This window comes from Typopeltis vanoorti, chromosome 14 (assembly GCF_054136105.1).
Source record: "Typopeltis vanoorti isolate ZY-2024b chromosome 14, IOZ_Tvanoo_1.0, whole genome shotgun sequence".
Classification (NCBI taxonomy): Eukaryota; Metazoa; Arthropoda; class Arachnida; order Uropygi; family Thelyphonidae; genus Typopeltis; species Typopeltis vanoorti.
Genome location: NC_143562.1, coordinates 18301802 through 18324244, shown reverse-complemented (window position 1 = coordinate 18324244; position 22443 = coordinate 18301802). Strand labels below are relative to the sequence as shown.

General features: G+C 36.0%; 1 protein-coding gene across 1 annotated transcript in view; it reads left to right on the top strand.

Moving 5' to 3' along the window:
* LOC150099272 (UPAR/Ly6 domain-containing protein bou-like) overlaps positions 1-20289 on the top strand; it is a 68072-nt gene extending 47783 nt beyond the window's left edge. Inside the window, exons 2-3 of the mRNA XM_090403824.1 lie at positions 10484-10636; positions 18549-20289. Of these exons, the coding sequence (XP_090259950.1) occupies positions 10484-10636; positions 18549-18760 (365 nt within the window). The 3' untranslated portion in view covers positions 18761-20289. The remainder of the gene's footprint in view (positions 1-10483; positions 10637-18548) is intronic.
* The last annotated feature ends 2154 nt before the right edge of the window (positions 20290-22443 follow it).

Sequence of the window (22443 nt, the reverse complement as noted above, 5' to 3'; positions counted from 1 at the left end):
TAAACTACTCGAAAAAAATAGGAAAGTGCTCTGAAATGAATAGGGGATGCGTTTCCGAAATAGATTTGTACCAAATTATTACGTAAGCTGTATCATAGCTTCGGTTTCCATGGGAGCGATACTGAACAACGTTTGATTCCACCTACGTTGGGAAGAGCTCCATTGTGATTACAACAGTAGACTGACTATGTTTGGAATGCTGTGGTAGGGAGTTACGAACAACTAGTCGCTATTTAAATCTAATGTGGACATGATCGGATATATCAGCTGTTAGGAAAACGTTATCTGATCTGTTAAGTGTGATAGCGGTGGTTTTATGGTGGTGGTGGTGTGTGGGAGGGGATATATCTCCTGGTATAGACCAGAATCCTTTGCTGTAGCACCGAACATTACACTGCTATTTTGCGCAATTCTTGTCGACAGTGGTGACATGGTTTTAGAAATCGAAAATGCAAAGAATTGATTCAGCACAGAATCTTAATCAAAATTATACAAAGTAACTGAGAAGAGTTAGTGGCATCCAATTCAGTTGCACTTCAGGAACCGACGGTCATTTTGGTGTAGGAGGGGACTTAAATTCTTGACCTCTCAACATTTAATGAAAGATTTATGCGGAAGAGTGGTGTTTGCAACCGTAGTAAGAGGTGTGTTTAAGTTTGTGCAACACTCATCAGGTGTCCGATATTTTTTGCACCGTAGTGTATAAGACGATAATGTCTTTGTAAAATGTTGGAAATGCTGAAAAGAAGACCTTCCTTTAACAACTGTATACTTTCCTCTATAGATCTCTTTTCCAAATAGTTTAATCCTGTATCCCAGCTCTAACTTCTCCAAAATTGTTCATCCCGGTTATATAATAATAATAATAATAATAATAATAATAATAATAATAATAATAATAATAATAATAATAATAATATACTTATTCTTAGAGGCGCCGATATAATAATAATAATAAATTATTTATTTGATATTTAACGACTTGCTAATGTGGCTTTCAGTTTTATAATAGTCTAATAATATTAGAGAAAAATCTAAGTAAAAATTATTTATATAAATTTTTTTGAGTATCTTAATATATATATTTCACACTTCTATTTAGGATAATAAAATATGTATAAAATGTATATTTTATACGCGTTTTGTATCATTTGAAATATCGCTAACTTTCAGTGAGCTCCATATAATTATTGTGTTTGGAAAAAATCTACGTACAGCGTAATTTTGCATTGCCGTTAGCGCCATCTACACTTTCTGTAACATACGCAATTTAACTACAAATTCTCAATGAAAGTAATAAAATGTTTACTGGCTAATTTGAAGTGAAAAATGCTTAAAATGATTTTAATGCTTTTTAGTTAATTGCCAGATAATTAAAATGGGTGTGTGATAGAATGCATTAATAGTTCTTAAATAATGTTCTTAAACATGTTCTTAAATAATCTCCGTATGACGAAATAAGTCGTATTATAATATCCATAAACACGTAATTGTTCGTCTGCTCCATTCTTTTACGTGATTGGCGAATGGGCGTGTCTATTTATCCATATATGTCATAAGAACAATGTCCGGGTAGATAAACAACTAAAAATGGTGTTATTTATTCGATATAAAACTATGTCCGGGAATCTTTGGAATTTTAAAGTGTTATCCGGTTATAATATCCGTGCTTCTACGTGCTATCTTAAGGGATGAGTTAAGAGTTAAAACAAGCATATTTAACTCTTAACCAATTCTGTATTTTTCCTCCGAAAAACCTATTAATTTTTAACACTAAAATGACAATTGCGCACCATTTAAGTTCCTGGAATGACTGTTGCTATCTCCCAGTGACATGTGCGCGTAATGATCTTCGTGACCACTAAATGAACGCGGTTTCTTTCTGTTTTAATTTTTTTTTTTTTTCCTTGTCACATTGAACGCTTGTGTATTATTAATAACTTTGTCTGACTAACCCTTGTGCATGCTTTTGTTAGGATTATAGAAGTAGGCCAAACAGCATCATTTGTTTGCGGTTTGTTAAGGATTCTTGTAAGATTTATTTCGTTCAGACAGCCGGTGACAGAAAACAATCAGATTTTACCACAAAATCGTTAATCATCTCGTGATTTTTTTTTTTTTTCTGTATCGTGCCTCAGCCATTAATTTAAAATGGCCCAAAGATGATCCAGTTTTTATTGTTATTTTTTTTATTATTATTTATGATAATGCTCACTGATGTTATAATCGATATGAATACTTATTTTTAAAAGTTGATTATTTTCATTGAGCATTGATTTGTATTCGGATTTAAATTCATAGTCATAAGTATACACAAAATCAAAATTATAAACAAATATGAATAAATTTGTATAAAACAAACGAATAATCAAAACTTGCAATACTGATAGTAATTAAAAAAAAGCTTAAACACGTCGGTACTATTGTTATTAGTAAAAATAATTACTGTTTTAAAGGATTTTAAGGATTACTGTATTAAATATTTAAATCGCTATTAGAAAGTTTTTAACAATATTCAAAAATCTGCTAAGAGATTATTTTACGTGAATCTCATACAGTCACCAACACACTGCGCCATCTAGCGCCAAATAATGATATTTTGGCTGTAAATTATGTGTGTTCTCTGGCCGATTTGCCTGTATGCGGGATGAAAACTCGCATTTCCGGAATGTAGGGAGAACCCTGCTATATCATTAAATAATGATTGTTTTAAGGAGACCCCATATATACACTTTGCAAAGGGGTATTTTAATTATTTTAAGAAAAGTGAATTTTACGTAAATACATGAGGGTTTTTCTATATTTTTTTTCTCTTTTTTCCTCCTTTTTTATAATTGTATTTATCGATATTCAGAATTTTTAAACTTTATTTAAATGTTATGGTGCCATCTTCTTAATATGAATAGTTCGCTTTTTTTTTCTTCTTAGAATTTTCTTAAATGCTATGATTTTTTCTGAGATGGCATCGTTCTAGATTTCTCCTTCCACTCCTACTCTCTACAGAGAAAATGTTATATTATCTGACCCCCCCCCCCTTTCTAACTTCAAAAACGAAATTCAAGAATGATCTATACAGACATGCGCACTTAGAGGCGATTAAATAATAATAATAAAAAAAAGGAATATTCCTATTCATTAATGAAAAAGCTTAGCTTTCTTTTCCTCGATAATAAAAAAATATTTTAAAAAATTGATATTCATTTTATATTCTATCGCATGAACTATTTTTGCGTGCGGCAGAATATCAAATGAGAAAAGTCATGGTGACATATATTCATATATGTATATCGTAGTCAAGTGTCCTTTGCTATCTACTCGAACATTTTCACAGAGATAATCGCTATATACAAATAAAAATGCTTATTTTATCGAATGAATTCCAGGAATACCGATTTGAATTTCCAATATCTCTTCTTCGTACTTTTATCTGAACGAACAGAAACACGAGAATGAGATAAGCATGGATTTTAGAACAAGCCAGTGCGATAGCTGAATAAGATTTATGTCAGTGCCTGATACATATGACGTATATACTGCACACGATCTGTAAGAATTTGCTTTAGCAGGCTTTTTTTTTTTTTTTTAAGTTTTTATTATATATTTTTTTTTATAAATACGCTTACTTTTATACAGTCAACAAATCCACGTTATTAAAATTTGGAAATCCCGAACAAAAATTTCAAATATTTGATTTTTCCTCATCTTTTTACAGGTGTTGAATCAGCAGAATCGGTGTTCGACTTCTATGGCTGTTGTGTTTCCTAAAAAGGTTTTTTTTTTTTTTTTTTTTTTTGCATCGGCCTAGTAAGAATGACTGTTTGGAAATGGTTGAAAAGTACGAAGTACTTTTATTTATTTATACGAAATAGATTGAATCGAAAACTAGATGATATTGTATATTTAGAAACTCTCGCGCATACACATACACACGGTCGAGTGTGGACATTGTATGGCAGGGATACAATCCGTCATCAGATGGCATTTTGGAAATGTTCGTGTATGTTTCTGCTAGTGTACTGTTTTACAGATTGTACATGCGCAATAGAATAGGTTCCGCGTATGCTACGAATTTGCTTATTTCGGAGTATAATAGTTTTTATTTTGAATTTATTTTTATATTACTAACAGGTTCGTTCTTCCTGCTTGCTAATGCTTCATTGTGTGTGTGTGTGTGTGTGTGTGTGTGTGTGTGTGTGTGTGTGTGTGTGTGTGTGTGTGTGTGTGTGTGTGTGTGTGTTGTGTGTGTGTGTTGTGTGTGTGCGCGCGTGCGTGCGTGCGTGCGCGCTTGTTCGGTCCATTGTTGGGTTGTAAACTTTTCCAGGATTATTTTCTCCAAAAGTTCGTTAGAATATCTGAAAAAAAAAAAAAAAAAAAAAAACACAATGAAAAAATTAATAATCAAAAAAAGTTATTTACATTTTAAACCTCTTCGTTACTTATGGGCCACACCGGTTTACAGACTGTTGTCTGTTACTTGTCAAAAGTTTAGATGATTAACTTATAACAAATTTAGTTTCTCTAGCCTAACAATATTCTGCACGTGACGAACGATCGATGATTTCCCCCCCAGATGAAAATTTCCAGAAGAAAAACCCACCCACCTCTGTATGAAACCAGCTGCTGAGGCATTCCTGGAACACCTGTGTTGCACAGTCGCTAGAACAACGCTGTATTTATGGAAAGGATGCAAACCCCTTCTAGGAACCTTTATATGCAACTGAACCCAATCTCTTATGCATAAATGACAAGTTTTAAAAACTCCGCAAAGCAAACTATCCATAGAACGCACGCAAAAGACAAAATATACTCTTGGCGATTATGATCATTTTGATTCTTACGTTAATATGAATTTTTAAGGAGTTGTTTACATTCTTTTAAGTATTACTTCATAATATTTGTGGAGAAAATTTACATTTCTGTGTAATTTTAATCGTTTTTATACCTCTGAACAAACGTACATCAAATAACTTGTTTTGATTCGTTAAAAACGCTATGCAAGATACATCTGTTGCTTGGCCACATTACAGAGACCTCCATACATCATAATTAACATTTTAACGGCCGTCTTTTATGTCTGCCGCGAGTGTAGATAATCAAGAATAAATTCCAAGCACAATAGACGTTTCCTTCCTGGTGTACACAAAAGAAACCAGGAAGAAAAAAAAATTTCCTAGAAGCGATAATAGTAAACATTTCTCAATAATGACGTACGGATAAGATTGTTAAATCCATGAATATCTGATAGCTTTGTTTCAGCAGTTAAATTTAAAAGCGTAGTCATATTTATTTTCATAAAAGGTGTCTACTCACCTTGAAAAAAAGAAAAGAAAAAAGATTATAATAGAAACAACAAAACTAGGAATACTTAAAAACAACTTTCGTACTTTAAAATTTTATAGATAAAAATGCATTTAAAAACATTTTGAGTTATTTTTTTGGCTAACGCGATATATTCTACTGTACTTACACCTAGTGGAGAAACTGTGTACTAATCTGTTGTCTTTAGCATAATGAAAAAAATTTATTATGCTAAACCAGTGGTTCTCAAACTTATTTGGCTTGCCGCCCTCTTTTCAAAAGATCTTTCGAACGGCGATCAGCTGTAGATGTGTATAATGAAATTTATTAAACAAGTCGATCAAATAAGCTGTACTCACATCCTTATCTTTTTTTGTCAGCATGAACTTTTGTTAAATGTTCTTCTAGTCTTGAAGGCTTCATAGATTCATTTGAAAAAAAACATTTTGGCAAATCAGGCACATTGGCAATGTGTTGTTTGTAGGTGACTAAATAAAGCCGATTTCAAATATTCGATATTATATTGTTTATATTTCTTCTTGAGTTCAGCCATGAACCCAAATCTGTAAAAAAAAAAAAAAAGTCGTTTACAAAATTGCTAGAATGCAATTTCTCACGTATCTAAACCAATTTATTTTTACAAGAAAAAGTATAAAAATACTCACGTGATATTCGATACCGACATCGAATAGGCACTAAAATTTTTATGCACTGCATCAAATTGCTAACTGCTTCTCACACAATTCAGAAACAATCTATACATCTCACGTATTTATAGTATTATACAGGGAAGAGTCATAACATGCGCATGTTCCTGCCGATGCATACTGGATTTGTAAAATCCAGATCACTTGAAAGTGCGCGCCCTCCAACCATAAAAGCACCATTACGACCTTTATTTTCGTTATACAACAGTTATATCATCAAACTTATTGATGATAAAATTTTTTACCCGCTAATTTTTGTCCTTTATGCTTTCATCGTCCCCTTACTTCAATTCAATGCCCCCTACCGCCCTTTGGATCGTTCCAAAGCCCCCAAGGGGACAATATCGCCCACTTTGGGAACCACTGCGCTAAACAATGATAAATTGTTCGTTTAATTTTTAGTGTAAAATAATGTATAATCCAGGTTTGCTTTATATCGCATATCAATAATATCTTTTCTTTAAAAAAAAAACATTAATGAGCAGATTAAAACAAAACAAAAAAAAAAGACAAATTTCAATCGACGAAAAAAAAGTTAGAAATGTTGGATATATTTTAATGCGACCATTGCCGGGTTTAAGGTGTGCTAGGTGTCCTGTGCACACCCACGGAATAATAATATCACCGATATTATATTTTTGCATTTATTCCTGTTAAAGACTCCCCTAATTGTTTTCTAGCTTCGCGTGATTCCTCAAATTAAATGCAGTATATTAATCCTTCATGAAGAGGACACTTTTCGAAGCTTGAAAATTGCATCGTATTCGCGTTAATAACCCGGATGTGCGGTCACAAATCGTCTACCTTTGATCAGACGTACAGATGGCTCAGCAGGTTAAATTCTTAGCATTAAAGTGGTTTTAAACCACCCAGAAGGAGAGGCAGGGTGTGCGCTGAGACAATAACACCTAGAAATCATGGTTATTGTGTCAAGTATCTAGAGCAAAAAAAAAAAAAAAAATCTTAGATCTACGTAATTCAAGAAGAGAAAAATAAACCATTGATTTGCCATTTAATTTGCGATATTTCAAAACGAGAACACCCCACTTACTTTTAGAGACATAGGCCTCAACTCATTTAATATTGTAAAGCTCGCTTCAGTTCTCTTTTAAAGTCGTTATCTTAAGGGAATTTTTTGCACTACCCGAAGAAAGAAAATAAATCCGCGAACCCATCTAATGCATATTATAATAGAATAATTTAAAAGTCCCAGTTCCCAAAATAACCAAGTTATACGCGCGTTGTGGAGCTACATTGTAGAACTACAATCTATAGTCGTTTTCTTTGCGGAGAAAATAGCACAAAGCATCTACTTCCAAAAATAATTGAGAAACGAGAGCTACCCCAGCTGTTCTACAAATCCAACTCGATAGATACGACTCACACTGAATCATGCAATTATAAAGATTGCTAGCGTATCTCCACTAGAACAACAAAGGCTTTATTTACACAATCCGTGTCTACCTAATGGCTACGATTCTGTGAATACGAAATTTTTATATTTCCCAATGAAGTGGATCTTTTGATCATGCCTCGACCGTCTACCATTTCTCTTAAAATTCAAATAGATCGCTCATAAACAATCGGAGCTCTACGTAATTTATAGCTGCACTAAAATCCATCCTATTCTATATATTTCTTCGGTGCTTCTTTTCATCGCGATCGCCTGTTCTCTTAAATCTTACATGAGTGGCTCACTTCAATTACTTTGGCGAGTGCAGATGTCTGACGCTGACGGATATCCCTAGAGAATGAACGTAGGGAAATTATAAAGGGTATAACATTGGCCCGGTTCGTAGAGAACCTTTCACAAACCTCTTCCATTCGTCTTTTAAAGCAACCGGGATATTTTTGCCGAGTTTCTCGAGAAAGCTTCCATTGCGATGTTGATGTCAACACTATGACAGGTAACAGCAGAAGTCCTGTCATCCAAATCCCATGGTACATTATTGTGACGACGCTTTCCTTCGTCTGGTAATCTGTTTCCATGACGACCCCACGAATAACTGCCATGGAAGTTCTAAAATACAGAATGGAGGCTGGTATTTCGCGTTCTTATTTTCTCTTGCTGTCCCTATTACTTCGTCTTATTTAGGTGAACGAAGTACTCGTATGTCTGAGTCTTTCCAAATATCTAGGAGCTCAATATCCTCTCATTAAAATGGCAGTTTGTTTACAGCAACTTACACATAAGTTTCGTGATAATAATCGAAAAGATAGCATCCTTTAAAAGTGGAAGAAATTTTCTATCTTTGTTTGTATTTACTTTTAATATAAAAATTGACATTCATATGACATAGTTTATGTAACAAAAATACTGCGTAAAATCCATTTTTAACATTTATTAATTCGCAAACAAAACAGAATTAACACATTAAGCGATAAGAGCTAATATCGTCTGCTAAAAAAACAATCGTTTGGTTAATTTCTTCTTTATAGGAAATGTTGTAATAGGACATCTATAATATTGAATTTTAAACATTTATAATATTGATTTTTATTTTAATATAATAATTAACATTATATGTCATAATTTGTGTAGCAAAAATAAAACCAAATACTGCGTAGTCAGTTTTATAAAATCTATTTAGAACATTTAGTAATTCGCGAACAAAACAGAATTAACACATTAAGCGATAACAGCTAATATCGTCTGCTAAAAAAAAGTCGTTTGGTTTATTTCTTCTTCATAGCAAATGTTGTATTAGGAAGTCTATAATATTGATTTTTAGATAGGTGGCCGTTGAATAACTCTTGTATAATATATACAGCATAAAATATAAACAGTAAACGGAAAAATTCGATGCTAGAAATAAAATTCTGAAGTCAGCACACGCAGCTTAATAAAATTATTGAAAGCAGAAGATGATAGTTGATTTTCCCCTATCATTAACTAGCATGCCAGTTTGATTTATAAATTTTTTTCCGCAGTGTATTTCGCGTTTTGCAGACGACGTTTGTTTATAGATCTTAATGCATCTTAAAATATTTTTAATATAACTATATGAACTTACAATTAATTATGTTTACAATTAATAGGCTTACAATTAATTATATATTCAAAAATAAATAAATACATCCGCTAAAGCCTTTTATTCCCCTATAAAGGAGAAGGCGATTCTGTTTTAGCCCTATTTAACTTTTAGAGACTGCGGGGGCACAGCATTAAAATCATTCACATGCATATATTTCATTTTTTAATAAAAATTGCTATATTTGGATCATAATTTTTGATTGTTTGATACTAGATTAAACTGTTTAAATTAATTCTGTTAACGCCTATCTCCCGTCGACCGAAGGCTTATTTATTGAAGCCATAGGTTCGAACCCTGGTGAGAGTAGGATCACGTGCCTAGTTTCTATGTGAAAGAAAAATTATATACATATATATATATATATATATATATATATATATATATATATATATATATATATATAAACACACACACACACACACACACACACTGCTTGGAAAAAAGTTAACGGACATTCCCATGGGCAAGGTGCATCGTGCTATGATTCGAGTCACGTGTGTGTAGGTGGTATAAATTGGAGGAATATGATGCTCCCAAGTTAATGCAACTGTTTCCGGTTGAAATGGCTTTGAGAAGGGAACTGAGGAGTTGGAAAGAGGCTTTGTGATAGGATGCCATGTTGCAAGCATATCCTTTCGACAAATTGAGACATCCCAGGTCAACCATCAGCGATGCCATACTGAGATGGAAGCGTTGGAAGTCAACTGCAAGTGTTACCGGCATTGAACGCCTCACCACACTCGCCGAACGTGACCGTAGGCTACTACGAAGGATAATATATAAAAACTGCCATTCGTCGGTTGATTGAATGCGGGGTTCCTTCTCGGCATCGACTGGAACACGAATCTGAACAAAAACATTCAGAAAAGGAGGCTCACAACATGGGTGTCTATGGTAGGACCGCAGTATGCAAGGCCCAGATTACCCAAAGCGTGTAGAGTGGGACGAATCACGTTAAGCCCTCTACCGAGAGATGGACGGGTGTGGCAGAGGCCCTGTGAATGTCTTATACCAAAGTTCATAACCTTAACTGTGAAATTCAGAGATGGCAGTGTGATGGTATGGTCCTGTTCTGGTGGATTGGCCTCACACATTTGTTTGTGGTGTCAGGAACATTGAGCTCTTAGAGGTTTCTGAGCATTCTGGACACTGCAACTTCCTACTTTGTGATATTTCTATGGGAACTGACCACTCTTTTTCCAAAATAATGTATTATTTTTGAAAAACGATCTTTTAAAAAAATATATAAATAAAAATTTTTAAAAAATGAGACATTGGAAGCAATGCATAATTATCCTATCGTCCTACGAAATATTCATTATTAGTATGAAATACCAATTAAAATTTGGTGTGTGTGAACTTGATATCTCATCCCCTGTGGGATATCTAGTATCCCTTCTTTGAATACGAACGAACTAACTACAGTTTTAATTTCTTTTATAGCAACCTTTGCACTAACGTGCTACCGATGTGAATCCAATCAGCAACTACACTGCGCTGAACACTTCGATAAAGAAACGGCAAATCTTCAGGACGAGTCTTGTGACGATGTATTCGAAGCCAGTTTCTGCATCAAAGCCACAGGAATATATAAAGGTATGTTCGTTTTATAATTAATAAATGAGATTTTCTATGCAGGAATTATACTACCGACCTATTCAGCTATGCATTACTTTTCAGTTTTTATTTATTTTTTTTAAAGCCAATTTGAAACTGCTTTGAAATTTAAGCGATTAAAATAATTTATGTAATTTTGAGAAAGGAATTCTTGAATTTGTATATTATATTCGCCTTATTTTCAGACACATTCTTAGGCAACGACAAGTAATCCTAACCTTTTTCATTTCTTGTATTCCTTTTGATGATCTAAAGACTCCTAGCGGCTGAAATTTCCTTCGTCTAGATTTTATTTTATTTATATTGCTATCAATAAGCTCAATATCCAACTTTCCATTAAATAGCACAAACATTATCTGATTTGCAAAATAAAATAAAAAAATGCATTACAAAGGTCACGTGGAAAAAAAAATCAATGAAACACATCCTCGTAGAGCCAACGCACTCTAATAACACTAATTACTACATTAACAAAGCTATTTGATTTCGTCGTCGTCTGGTAGAAGCAATTTCTTTTAGCAGACGACTGTTTCAATTATGTGAATGTTATATAATTGAAAACAATCATAATTGAAATGTGATACTGGAATCTGATGGAACTGGAAGTTTTTTCGGCTTTCAATTATCATTCACGTTCTTCTAGCAGACGACTGAAATGAAATAATTTTGCATTTTATGATAATAAAAATATGCGCAGTTATTTTGAATAAATTGGTAGGCATGGGCATATTGTTATTACGGGGCAAGACCTTTTATTCTCGGTTTTGCAAATAGTTGAATACGAATATTATGACCAGAAGGAACAGATTAAGATTAAAATTTGTATAACCATTGAAATTCACTAAAAAAATAACAAAAATAAATAAATAAAATAAAGTGTTTGTTTATTTGCAATATTTTACGTAGAAAGTTCCTTCGATGGCATTTATTGTTTACATACGTAAAATAAATTGCTTTTAACTATTCAAAGCAATTCATGAAAACCATTTTAATAAATATGAATAATAATTGGATTTCTGTACGCGAAAGCAGAAGTACTTACCTCAAAGTATTCTGTTAGATGAAGAGTTTCTATCAATGTTTTATTGTTAAAAAGTTGGATTATTGGATAGGAACCAACTGGGACAACAAATTGGCAGTCTGGAACAAAGAAGATTGATTAGGAAAACAAGTTTCTTCTTTTACACGCCAAGAATGTAATATCTTGAATAAAACAGAGATGAATAGAAGGGAGTTACAATCAAATGCATTTGGGAGGAAGCCAATTGATAAATAATGCTCAAATATGAAAAAAAAAAAAAATCTAAAAGAAATTCTTATTTTGAACAGTTAAATGTAGGCCTAAATAAATCAATTAGTTAAATATCGTCTTAAGGAATACGTTTTGAGTTGTGTAGCGTTAAGTGAAAGCTTTTCTAATGTTTTTCCATTAAGTTCTATGCTTTACAACCCAGCATCTGTGAGAGTAAACTAATTGACAGCCATATCGGATATTTTTGTTAAAAAATTATCTAATATATATATATATATATATATATATATATTAAACTAATTAAGAGATGGCAGCACTTGTTTGCCAGCCTCTTTATCGGCTGCCGCGTATAAGTAACAATAGTTGGCCAGCTATCTCTTCTCTCTCCTCTCCTTGCTCCTTCCCCCTGATGCTATTAGAGTATTCGAGGGCTAGGGGTGAGTCTTTCCTATCTTGCTAAGTCATTTCGTCTTATGCAGCCACCAAAGGAGGCAAGCTAGCCTCAATAGGTGCCGGTCCCAAGCCCGGATAAATGCGAGGGTTGACGTCAGGAAGGGCATCCGGTCGTAAAACTTCAGTGCCAACTCAAACTATGATTATGAGTCGAAGAGAAAATGATATAAGGGCTAGGGCGTACCCCTTAAGCGACGCGCAGCCACATCGCCCTACAGCTGTGAGAAGTGGACGAGGGCTACCGCATCAAGGGCGGGTGCGGTTAAAGAAGCGAGCCCAGCAGGTGGAGAGGATGTTGCGAGTGGGAACGCTGAATGTTGGAAGCATGACTGGAAGGGGAAGAGAGGTGGCAGACATGATGAGGAAGAGGAAGTTGGACATTTTATGTGTGCAGGAGACAAGGTGGAAAGGGGGAAAGGCAAAGGAACTGGGAGATGGATATAAATTGTTCTACTCTGGAGCGAATAACGAGGGAAGAAATGGTGTAGGAATTGTGGTGTGTGGCAGAATGAAGGGTGAAGTACTGGACGTGGGTAGAAGGAACGACAGGATCATGCGAATGAAATTGGGTCTTGGAGAAGAGCGGGTGGTCGTATTATGTGTATATGCCCCGCAAGTTGGTTGTACAGCAGAGGAAAAAGATGAGTTCTGGAACGTGTTAGATGAAGAAATGAGGGAATTGGAAGAAAATGAGATGGTGATTGTCGGAGGAGACTTGAACGGGCACATAGGAAGACAGAATAGAGACTGTGAAAGGGTGCATGGTGGCCACGGAGTGGGAATGATGAACCAGGAAGGAGAGAGGGTTGTGGACTTTGCAGTAGCGTTTGATCTGGCAATTGTGAACTCGTTTTTCTTCAAGAGGGAAGAACATTTGATAACATTTAGAAGTGGTAACAACAGCTCACAAATTGACTACATTTTGACTAGAAGAAAACATCTTAAGGTTGTGACAAATTGTAAGGTAATTCCAACAGATCAAGTAGCACAACAACACCGACTGCTGTGCGCAGACTTTAAATTAAGATCGAAGATAAGAACTTCTGGTTGCCATGGGATGAAGACAATTAAGTGGTTTCGCTTAAAAGAAGAGAGTGTGAGGAATCGTTTTAGGGAGAGAGTGTTAGAGAGGATTTCGGATGGACTGGAAAGTGTACAAGATTGGTGGAAACATAATTCAAAAGTAATCCTGAGCTGTGCAATCGAGGTGCTTGGTGAGACATCTGGAAAGATTAGAGAGCAGAAGGAGGGTTGGTGGTGGAATAATGATGTACAAGACGCAGTGATGGCTAAGAGGAAGGCAAAGCAGAAGTGGGATTGAGTCAAGAGTGGAAGAGGACAGAGAGGTGTACAAACAGAGAAAGCAAGAAGCCAAGAGAGTTGTGGCACAGGCGAAGACCATGGCATATCAAGATCTGTATGATCAATTAGAAACAAAGGAAGGACAGAGAAAAATTTACCAACTAGCGAAATGTAGAAATAAAGCAGCTAAGTACATCTTACATGTGAGGCAGATCAAAGATGCTGAAGGAAGAGTATTATGGAGGGATGTGGACATAAGAAACAGATGGAAAATATACTTTGAGGGACTTCTGAATGAGGAAAATGCAAGGACTCACAGAGGAGATGGGCAGCCTTCTGAGGGGATGGTGCAGAACATCAGTAGAATGGAAGTGACGGAGGCCATGAAGAGGATGAAGAATGGAAAAGCGGTGGGCCCCGACAGAATTCCAGTGGAGGCATGGAAGGCACTGGGGGAAGAGGGAATTGACCTGCTGTGGGACCTGTTCATGAAAGTTTGCCAACAGGAAAATATACCCGAGGAATGGAGGGAGAGTACTCTTGTTCCCATCTACAAGGGTAAAGGGGATGCACAAGACTGTAAAAATTACAGAGGAATAAAGTTGATGTCCCACACAATGAAGATCCTAGAAAGGGTTCTTGATGGTAGATTGAGGGAGGAGGTGGAGATTGCAAAGGAACAATTTGGCGTCATGCCTGGTAGATCAACAACAGATGCTATCTTTGGGTTACGACAGATGATGGAAAAATATCGAGAGAAACAAAGGGAGCTACATCTGGTATTTATTGATCTGGAGAAAGCATACGATAGAGTGCCAAGGCAAGAAGTCTGGAGGTGTCTGAGGGAGAAGAAGGTGCCGGAGAAATATGTCAGGTTGGTGCAGGAAATGTACAGAAATGTGAAGACAAGTGTTCGGACCTGTTTGGGACAGACAGAAAGTTTTCAAGTAACAGTTGGCTTGCATCAAGGGTCAGCATTAAGTCCGTTTCTGTTTAATATTGTGATGGAGGTGGTAACAGAGGAGGTGAGAGAAGATGCACCTTGGACAATGTTGTATGCAGATGACATCTTGCTCTGTGTAGATTCAAGAGAAGAAGCGGAAACTAAACTGGAAAGATGGAGAAAAGTACTGGAAGAGAGAGGTATGAGACTGAGCAGAAGTAAGACAGAGTATATGTGTTGCGCAGTGGGCGGTGGCCAGGATACAGACCTGGAGCTGGAAGGAAATGTCATCAGGAAGGTGAGAGACTTTAGATACTTAGGTTCGACAGTGGAAGAAGATGGAGGAGGTGAGAAGGAAGTGGGATGCAGGATACAAGCAGGTTGGAGGAACTGGAGGGAGATGGCTGGAGTGTTATGTGATAAGAGGGTGCCGATCAATCTGAAAGGCAAAATTTATAGGACAGTAGTGAGGCCAGCTATGACATATGCTATAGAAACTGTGGCCCTGAGGAAAAATAACATTAGCAGGATGGAAGTAGCAGAGATGAGAATGCTTAGGTGGATGTGCGGTGTGACTAGAAAGGATCATCTGAGAAATGACTATGTCAGGGGAACAGTGAAAGTTACGAACTTAGGAGCGAAAATACAGGAGGCAAGGTTGAGATGGTTTGGTCATGTGATGAGGAGGGAGGACGAATATGTGGGAAGAAGGGTCATGCAGATGGATGTGCAAGGAAGGCGGAAGCGTGGTCGGCCAAAGAAGAGATGGAGGGAGCTGGTAGAAGAGGATTTGAAGATGAAGAACTTGGATGTGGTGACAGCCCAAGACAGGAAGGTGTGGAGGAGACTCATAAGAAACAGTGACCCCACTTAAGTGGGAGAAGCTGCAGAAGAAGAAGAAGAAGTTGGCCAGCTATCTCTGATTGGCTACCGGTGAAGATAGCCACGCCTATTATAGGCCTCGCTTATTCTCTATAAGGGATTAAGAGGCGTTGGCTGATTTTTTTTTTTTTAATAACTAATGGGACATTGGTTTAAAAATAATAACATTTTCTGAACATTATCTTTGTAAATAAATATTTATTTAAACATATCAACGAAAAAATTATATAAATTTTTATTAAATATGATACAAATGTTTCAACATTTTATTGTAAATACAGTAAAACGTCAATTATCCATGGGGGAAGCTAGAGCCCGGATAATTGAAACACAGGATTAACCGAATTACGTTCGTTTTATTAGATTAAATACAAAAAAAAAAAAAAAACTCTATAAAAAACACAACTCTTTCTTTTAAAGTTACACGGTGACCACCACTCATATTTATGAATTTAGGGACACAAAACACACCTGTTGAAAAGATTATTTTACTGATTAATAATAAAATAATAACTTTACGTTTAGACCTCAGTATTGAGGTCATCTTCAGAAGGATACATTCAGAAGTATAAGAACAAGCTACATGCTGTTGCACTCTATACAAGTAAATTACATCTACGTTGTTAACTAATCTTTTTTCTTAGCCTGCCCTCTAGTGGAAAAAAAAATAAAGAAATAAAGAAATAAATTTAAAAAAAATAAATAAAAAATAAAATAAAATAAACAAAAATAAAATAAAAACTACAATAAACTCTGCTAAAGTCCTCACGTACTAGGGTTCTTCTGGAATTATACAGTTCATATTGTTATATTATGATTATCTTCTGGATTTGTACAGTACAGGTTGCTATTGAATGTTCAAAAAAAAAAAAAAAAAACTTCACCAAGTCTTCTTGTATTGAGATTTTTCTTCGTGGTTGCTATGAAGGTTGCAGATGGGTCCTCCACATTCTTGAAATGGTTAGACCATCATTTTTATTCAGATTCGGATCATGTTTGAGCATTTCACGTGCTTCCTTGAACTTCCGCTCGAACCAGGTTTTGGAGCGGTGTATGGACTTGGTACCTTTCCAATCAATTCTGTGGTATGTTTGGAGTGCGTGGTCAGAAAGGCCGGTTTTTTCCAAATGGAGGTATTTTATGTGTCGTTTGTGTTCATCCTTCCTGATTGGGATGGTTCGCCCTGTTTCCCCTATGTATGTTATGTTACATGTTCAATCTATTTTGTAAAACCCTGGGTGGGCTAGGTGTGGCAGGGGATCCTTGGAAGAACTGAGTAGGTGTCTTAATTTTGTCGGGGGTTTAAAGGTGGTTTTGATGTTGTATTTGTGTAGTGTTCTGTCTATTTTTTCGGAAATGCCTCTAACATATGGTATAGCAATAGCATTCTTGAAATCTTTTTTGTTATTAGTGGTATCTTTGTGGAAGATCTTGTGAATGTTTTTTTTACTGTATCCATTTTTCATAAATGTATGGTTGATGGTCTCATATTCATGGTTAAGAGCTTGCAGTTAAACAAATGGTTTGAGCTCTATGTTTAAGGGTGCTTATGACCTCTAGTTTTTGTGTTGGGTGATGATAAGAAATTTTGTGTATGTACTGGCCTAAGTGTGTAGGTTTGCGGTAAAGAAGGAGAGACAGCCTGAAGGAAGTCGTGTGACGAGTGTGTCTAAGAACGGAAGAGAGTTGTTTTTTTCAATTTCAATGGTGAATTGGATGCGTTTGTGTTGTTTGTTCAGGTGGCTAAGGATGTATTTAGTGCTTGGCGGCCGTGGGGCCAAATGTCGAAAATATCGTCGACGTATCTGAGGCACGCCGATTCTAGAGCTCGTTGCTCAAAATCTTCCATGTAAAAGTTCGCTATTGGGGAAGGGGGGGGTGGAGAGCACATGGCAGTACTCTCTTTTTGAAGGTAAAAATTGTTTTGCCACACGAAGTATCCGGAGCGGAGTGCGTGGGCAAAGAGGGCCGTGATGTCGTGTGGAAATATGTTCTGTAAGAGTAAGATAGTATCATTGATTGGGACATTGGTGAAAGAGAAGTTATGTCAAAGCTGACTAATAGATCTTGGTCGTTGAGTGTAATATTTTTAATTTTGTTTATGAATTGTTGTGTATTTTTTATGTAGGGAGGAGAATGACCAACCAATTCCTTAAGTGTGGCCGCTAAATACACAAAAAATTGCACATGAACATACCATACTTAAGGGAAACAGGGCGAACCATCCCAATCAGAAAGGATGAACACAAACAAACGACACATAAAATACCTCCATTTGGAAAAAACCGGCCTTTCTGACCACGCACTCCAAACATACCACAGAATTGACTGGAAAGGTACCAAGTCCCTACACCGCTCCAAAACCTAGTTCGGGCGGAAGTTCAAGGAAGCACGTGAAATGCTCAAACATGATCCGAATTTGAATAAAAATGATGGTGTAACCATTCTAAGAATGTGGAGGACCCATCTGCAACCTTCATAGCAACCACGAAGAAAAATCTCAATACAAGAAGACTTAGCGGAGTGTTTTTTTTTTTTTTCCTGAACATTCAGTAGCAACCTGTACTGTACAAATCCAGAAGATAATCGTAATATAGCAATATAAACTGTTTATTTCTAGAAGAACCCTAGTACGTGAGGACTTTAGCAGAGTTTATCGTAGTTTTTATTTTATTTTTGTTTATTTTATTTTATTTTTTATTTTTTATTTTTATTTATTTATTTTTAATTTATTTCTTTACTTCTTTATTTTTTTCCCACTAGAGGGCAGGCTAAGAAAAAAGATTAGTTAACAACGTAGATGTAATTTACTTGTATAGAGTGCAACAGCATGTAGCTTGTTCTTATACTTCTGAATGTATCCTTCTGAAGATGACCTCCATACAGGGGTCGAAACGTCAAGTTATTATTTTATTATTAATCAGTAAAATAATCTTTTCAACACGTATGTTTTGTGTCCCTAATTTATTTTGTATTCACAAACTTGTATATAATTAACGTTTGTACACTAAATAGTGGATTGATTTCTATAATCCGTTACCCTGTGTCTCTTTTTCTAGGACAAATTGGGACCAAACGATTTTGTTCATCACGTGATCATGGAAATTACTGCGAATACATCCGACGACCCGGTGATGACCGAGAATATCGTTCCTGTGTTTACACGTGCAGTACCGATGGCTGCAACGGCGCCACCTGGAGGACACCCCATATAACGGTAGTGACGCTTTGTAGTGTGTTAGCTGCCTTGAGTACCGTGCGATCACTTTGATAGCCTCGAATGGTGCTTATAAAAAAAAACACGATTTTTTTCAGAGAGAGAACGAACGGGATTTTTGCCTTCCCTCTAGATAGGGAGATATTGACACATTCTGCCATTCTCCGAGTGTCAATCTACGGTTGATGATCGCATTTGTGCTGCGTGCACCAATCAACGAGCAGGCGACCTTCGAACAGTATTAATATGGCAGCTTGCAGTGCATGTACAGTGATGTTCCACGAATTTGTGAGCAAATGTTGTTTGTTTTCTTAAGAACATCGTAATTGTTAGATATAATGTAGTACTGTGTTATTTGAATATTGTACTGTGTGAATCTCGAAATATGTATGTTATATAAAAAACAGCTGAAAAAACGTTTTAGATTTCAATTAATTAAATACAGTAATTAGGTTTTTATCTTTATCGTCTGCTTATTTTCAACAGATTTGTTATGTGATGTTTTTTTGTTTTTTTGTTATCGATAACTTCGATATCATTGTTTTGTGATTGTTGGTGATATACCAGTGAACGTAGTATTCATAATAAACAAAAGATAATAAATAAATGAGAACAACTATTATAATTCGTGTTGTAAACAATAACTGAACATTCACTGAATTGTATGATAAGTTTTATATATCAGATTGTGTACTTTATGCATGACCACGGTTTTTTTTGTTTTTTTTTTCAATGCATGAATTGTGCTCTAAAACACATTAAGAAAAAAACCGGAAGGGTTTTTTTTTAATCAAAAAGTTACGCAGAAATTTGCAAAAAAAAAAAAAAAAAGAAAGAAAAAAAATTCTATGTAGAGTTGTAGTAAAACTTTTGTTCGAAATTTACACCCATCCTGTATCACCTACACTTAGATGGGTGTAAATTCTACCGAACACGAAAATAAAAGTCAGTCATCCGACTATAATCCCATTGGCTTCACCCCAATTTGCGCCAAAGTGGTGGAGTCAGCTCTAAATACCATCAATATACAATAATAATAATAATAATAATAAATAAATAAAATATATAAATAATAATAAGTTGAAATCTTCAATATTTAATTATATATAAATCAAGTGGATATTAAATCCAGCATTATTTCGAATTCGAATAGAGAAACTATGAAAGTTTCGTACGAAATTTGACGATAGAACTTACGGGAATACACTCGCCGGCATTTACGAGTTGCCCTAGCGCGGACCAGTTAGAAAACATGATTGTTGCCGAGGCGTCCATATATTCGCTTTTTAATTAGTTCATTTTCGATAAGGTTTCATTGGCCTGACAGCTGTTTCGAACTGGTTGGAAACTTCATTTCAAATGAAGCCTTTTGGCTCTTTATTGGGTCAAATTTCGAATGAAACTTTCACAGTTTCTACATTCGGCTTTGAAACGATGCCGGATTTAATATCCACTTAATTTATATAGTTTTGCATCGCCCAAATGAAGCCTTTTGGCTCTTTATTTTAGTAAATTCAATATTGTAATTTTGTGATTGTAATGGTATTGAAATAAAGCTGGCTATATTAGTTGGAAAGATTTTATTTCATGAAATATATTTATTTATTTTTTTATTTTGAAGTAAAAATGCACAAGTGTACGAAAAAAGAGAGTTTATTTTTTTCTTAAAGTGGCAAATAAACCTAGAGCCAATTTCTGTCCACAACCAGCTTCTTCATCTCTCGTGAGCTTTCTTTATCAATGCTGAAATGTCCCAAAGTTCTGTACCACCACTTATGGTTTTCCGACTTTCTTTCTTTAACCTCAAGTTGGGAGGGAGATATGAGCGAAAGTTTTACTGATGAGAGAAATCTCCATTCCCACCTGGTAGTACTCAAACTATTCAAGCTTCAAGATTTTCCATAATCAACGTGTTAAACTATCCTGAAGTGGGGTGGAGATATCCTTCCTGACACTACCAGGAAGAAAGAGTCTACTTCACTTCCTCTTGCTTTTGATAATTCCGATATCCAGTGAACATCAACTTTTCTCTTCGTGTTTTGGCTTTCACATATACCTTATCCTATCACGAACATATGAAATTCATAGCCCCAACCTCAGAAAAACTTGGTATCCTTTTTTCTTCACACCACCACTTCTCTCCTGCTCAACTCCTAGCACTTTATAAACCCAAAATCCCAATAGCCTTAGAGAATGCCGGCCTGATTGGCCTAGTGGTTAGCGTATCCTCTCTCTAGGCAAAATGAAGTCTTTGATAAAGTTTTCAAAGGCGGGTTTGATCCCGCTGTGGGCATGGATGTTTGTTTGTGAAAATACTAGTGGTGGTGGTCGGCGGTAGATGGCGTTGGTGTAGATGATGAAGGTAGTTGCGGCTGATGGAGACGGAGAGTTGTAGAGTAGTGTACCCTCCCTCGATGAGTCTTTGGACTCTCCGGAGGTGTTATGTAATAGTAATAATAATATTGTTCTCACATTTGAAGTTGTACACTCAAAACCTTTCTAAGAATTGTTGATTGTATAAAGAAGAAGAACTCAGTGCACTTAACTGGCGATCCCCACTCTCCTCACAATACTCCTTGTCACTTATAGGCTCGCTTTTTGGCATTATGCGTTTTTATAGGTACTTTCGCGAGCGTTGCTCTGCTGAAGTGGCCACTACTATTCTCTTTGCTTTTCTCTCATTATGTAAGAAACGAAAATACACTACTCCAGTGCCTACTCGTCTTCGTGCGTGCGTGCGTGCGTGCGTGCGTGCGTGTGTGTGTGTGTGTGTGTGTGTGTGTGTGTGTGTGTGTGTGTGTGTGTGTGTGTGTGTGTGTGTGTGTGTGTGTGTGTGTGTGGACTTTTGAAAAATTGCCTCTCCTAGTAATGCAATTTGAAATGAATGATACACTGAGATCAGATAAAATTAGCCCAAGAACTCAATATATACCTCTCTAAGAAAGGAAGATGTATAGAAAAACTTGACACTTCCCAACCGAAACTCCCTCCCATATCGTGAACGTTATCAGATTTCGGGAATTGACCACTGTACTTTGAATCCGTCGGAACAACTTCGATCCCGATCCTACAAGATCCCCACCTTAGTGCAAACATCCGGGTTTATGCCAAATAACATGTCAAAGTCCATATGTTGGCCAAACAGGAAGTTATTTGAGGTTAGAAAAACTGAATATATAACAGATTTTGCACATTAAACGAAAAATCGAACCAAATTCCCCTCTCATGCCATTTATGTGGATTGCAATTCAGTAGTCATGCATTATAGCTACGAAAGAAAAAATGTCAAGGCACATGGTAGATAGTCTTCAACAACACGTCAGCAAGGCCATAATGAATAAGATTTCATAGTTATAAAACATCGAACTTTTGTTTACGCTAATTGGAACTAATATACTGCAGTTGTTATTTGTTCCTTAAGCCAATTGTTATTTGTCGGCCAATATCGTAAATTCTTCGCACTCTAGACAGACTCGAACTCAGTTTCCAACCGAATGATATTTTAGGTGTATTTAGTCAATCACATGTGACGTCATTTTGACGCCGTGTGGTCACTGACGTACCTCATTGGTTTTGGAAGTGAAGCGTACGTTAGAAGAGGTGACTTGGTCGCAGATTCCCTTTCAACGAAGAGTTAGTAGGACAGTCACAAACATCCATGGCGGGATTCGAACCCGGGATACGCTAACCACTCAGCCAACCAGGCCGGCACGTGTATTTAAAATGAGTTAAATAAA